The sequence below is a fragment of the Fonticula alba genome (genome assembly GCF_000388065.1).
Source record: "Fonticula alba strain ATCC 38817 unplaced genomic scaffold supercont2.2, whole genome shotgun sequence".
Classification (NCBI taxonomy): domain Eukaryota; order Rotosphaerida; family Fonticulaceae; genus Fonticula; species Fonticula alba.
In genome coordinates this window covers 2,310,630-2,313,512 of record NW_009242972.1, presented here as the reverse complement: position 1 = coordinate 2,313,512, position 2,883 = coordinate 2,310,630, and the positions used below count along the sequence as shown (strand labels likewise).

Here is a 2,883-nt window from a genome sequence, read left to right as displayed (position 1 = left end):
GGGGGCGGAAGACGGAAAAGGGCAGAGAGCACCAAAAGACGGCATCTTCAGGCACGCGCGCTGGCCCGGGCCGACACCGGTCGCCGCCGGCCGGGCACCGCCATGGCCGGCATCGGCGGCAGCGGCTCGGTCATCAGGGTCAGTGACCGGACTGGGCGGTGGCCCTGGAACTCCATCATGCGAACCGCGCTGGCCCGGGCGTCCCAAGTGGGCCCCTCCTCGTCGGTGCTTTCCCCCCCGTCGGTGGGGCTCTCGTCGCCATCACTCGGGCTGGCGCTGCTGTCGGCCCCGGGTCCGGGGTTCTCCTCCAGCCGCGAGGGGCGGAAGGCCCCCTGGTTGGACCGGTGGCCCGACGCAAGGTCCAGCCTGGTGACGCGTGGCCCGCCTGCCCGAACGAGGGTACCCGCCCTGTAAGCGGCGGAGGTGGCGGTCGGCGTGGCAGCCGCGCCAGGCCCTGTGACGGCGACCAGGGCGGAGTTGCCGCCCGGTGGTGTGGTCGCCTGCCCAGGCAGGAGGGCTCCAGTGGCGGCAGTGGTGCCCATGGCAGCGCTCGGGGTGCTGCTGGCAGAGGCGGCAGCGGTGGTGGCCGGTCGCGGGGGAAGAAGGAGCAAGGCCGTGGCTGGCCCGGGGACGCCACGAGCCGGCGGGGCTGTGGCCGGCGGCACCGGCAGCGGCGGCCGGGCCATCATGTGTTGCTGTTGCTGCTGCTGCTGCTGCTGCTGTTGTTGTTGTTGCTGCTGCTGCTGCTGTTGCTGTTGCTGATCCCGGATTAGCCCTTCATCACGCCACGAGAGCGAAGGGGCCGAAATGAGGACGACCTTCGACCGAAGAGGGGAGCCGGCGGCGGCCGTGGCCTTGCCAGCCCGGCGGGCTGATGGTGGCCGGGGAACCGTCCGCAGGATCTCGGCCACCTCAAGGCTCGGTGCACTGCCAGCAGCACCCGAGGCAGCGGGCGCCGGGTCGGACGGGTCGACATCCAGCCGCGGGCGCTTGGCCACCGGGTGGTAGCTCTCGCGAATGAGGGTCTTCATGTGGGCGATGGCCCGGTCGAGCTCGGCCTCGGCCGCGTGAGCTGCGTCAGGGGGGGGGGGGAGGGGAGATGGTGAGCATGCAGGCCAAAGGGGGGGCAATTGGGGCCAAGATGGCCCGGCGCAATGTCACGTACACTGGCGAATGTCAGCACGAAGCTCATTCTCCACCTCGCGCTGGCGTCGGCGGAGGTCGCTTTCCTCGTCCGAGGCGTCCGAGTCCGAGGAGCAGAAGTACTCCCTGAGAGGGGGGAAGGAGGGGGAAAGGCAGGGAGAGGCCGCGTCAGAGGGTCGACAGGGGTAGCAGAGGGAAGGGGTGGCGGTGGCGGTGGTGGCGGTGGCGGTGGCGGTGGCGGTGGCGGTGGTGGCGGTGGTGGTGGTGGTGGTGTGCCAAGCCCCAGGCGAGGACGCACCGGTGCACGTGGTGCGAGCTGCGCGAGTGCCGGGAGATGATGCCAACATTCTCGAGGACACCTGTGATGTCATACACTCGGCGCTTGGACAGGCCGGACAGGCGGAAAAGCTCCCCGAAGGGGATGCGGCGCTGAGCCGAACCAAGGGGAAAGAGACACAGCCGAGGGGGGCGGGGGGCGGAGGGGCACAAGATATTCATCTGCGTCAGTCGGATGGCCGGCTGCGTGGGCCTGAGGGCGGCGAGGGGCCACGGACGGACGGACGGGCGGGCGGGCGGGCGGGCGGGCGGGCGGGCGGGCAGCCGGAGAGGCGTACCTGTTGGCGGTCGCGCTGCATGGCGATCTCCTTCAGCCGGGGCATGATGCGCCGAACCCCGCTGAAGAGCGTGGTCACCGGCTGCGACTTGCCCTTCTTCTGGGGCCCGCTGGATCCCGGGCTCGAGCAGAGGTCTTCCTGGTCGGAGTCGTGCGGCTCGGGCCCGGTGCTGGGGGGCAAGTCGACCGGGAGCATGCTCGGCAGCATGTCCGGCAGTGTGTCCGGCTGCGCGCCCGGCACCGGCGGCGGTAGCCCGAGGATCGCATCGAGCCCGGGCGAGATCGGCGACCGGCCAATGGCCACCGAGTACGTCGGGCCCGAGGGCAGGTCCCCCAAGCGCCCGGGGAACCAGCCACAGCGCTCCGGCGTCCGGAAGGCCGGGTCGATGCCAGAAAGGGGCAGAGTCCGTGGAGTGGAGAGGATGTTGACCAGGTCGGGTGTCGGGGCGCCGAGCAGCCCCTCGGCCGAGGAGGGCGGCGTCAGTGTCCCCGGCCCGGAGACGCTGAACAGCTCGGCGCCATCCTTCAGGGCCTGCACCCGGCTGGCTGGATATTGCCAGTCGGCCGGCGGCCCAGCCGGCGGGGCATGGGCGTGCGAGTGGAAGGGGTAGCCGGGCATGGTGGCGGTCGGTGTCATCGGCCGGTCCAGGGACGGTGACCCGGTGCCTGGCCGGGCCAGATGCAGGAGGCGGTCCAGAGGGGAGGCGCTGCCGGGCGTGAGGGTTACTGCTGTTGCGGTGGCGGTGGCGGTGGCGGCGGCGGCGGCGGCGGCGGCGGCCGCGGGAGCGCCCAGGGCAGTCGTGTCACTCGCGGCGGCCGTGCCACCTGCAGCGGCCGCGGCAGTCGCGGCAGCCGTGGCAGCGGCCATGGGCGAGGGTGAAGCAGCAGGGGCCCCGGCGACCGGCGTGGGAAAGTGCCCCTGCACGGGTGCGAGGCCGCCGTCCGCCAGTGGCGGCACGTCGGCGGGAGTGGCGCCGGCCGGGTCAAGCCCAGGGCCGGGCGATGCGCCACCCAGAAAAACGATGCTCGGCAGGTCCGGCGGGCTGGCCGCCGTCAGAGTGGGCGAGGGGGGCTCGGCGCCCCCGGGCTGAGGGGGCGGCTGGGCGGACATCGGGCCAGACAGGGGG

At 72.7% G+C, this 2,883-nt stretch overlaps 1 protein-coding gene across 1 annotated transcript; it reads right to left on the bottom strand.

Annotated features, from left to right (window-relative positions):
• Positions 1-47: 47 nt before the first annotated feature.
• H696_01495 (hypothetical protein) lies at positions 48-2,867 on the bottom strand (the record flags this gene model as incomplete). Its single annotated transcript, XM_009495390.1, has 4 exons — positions 48-1,072; positions 1,166-1,269; positions 1,442-1,572; positions 1,758-2,867. The coding sequence occupies 4 exons, from the start codon at positions 2,865-2,867 to the stop codon at positions 48-50; spliced, it is 2,370 nt and encodes a 789-aa protein (XP_009493665.1).
• Positions 2,868-2,883: the final 16 nt, after the last annotated feature.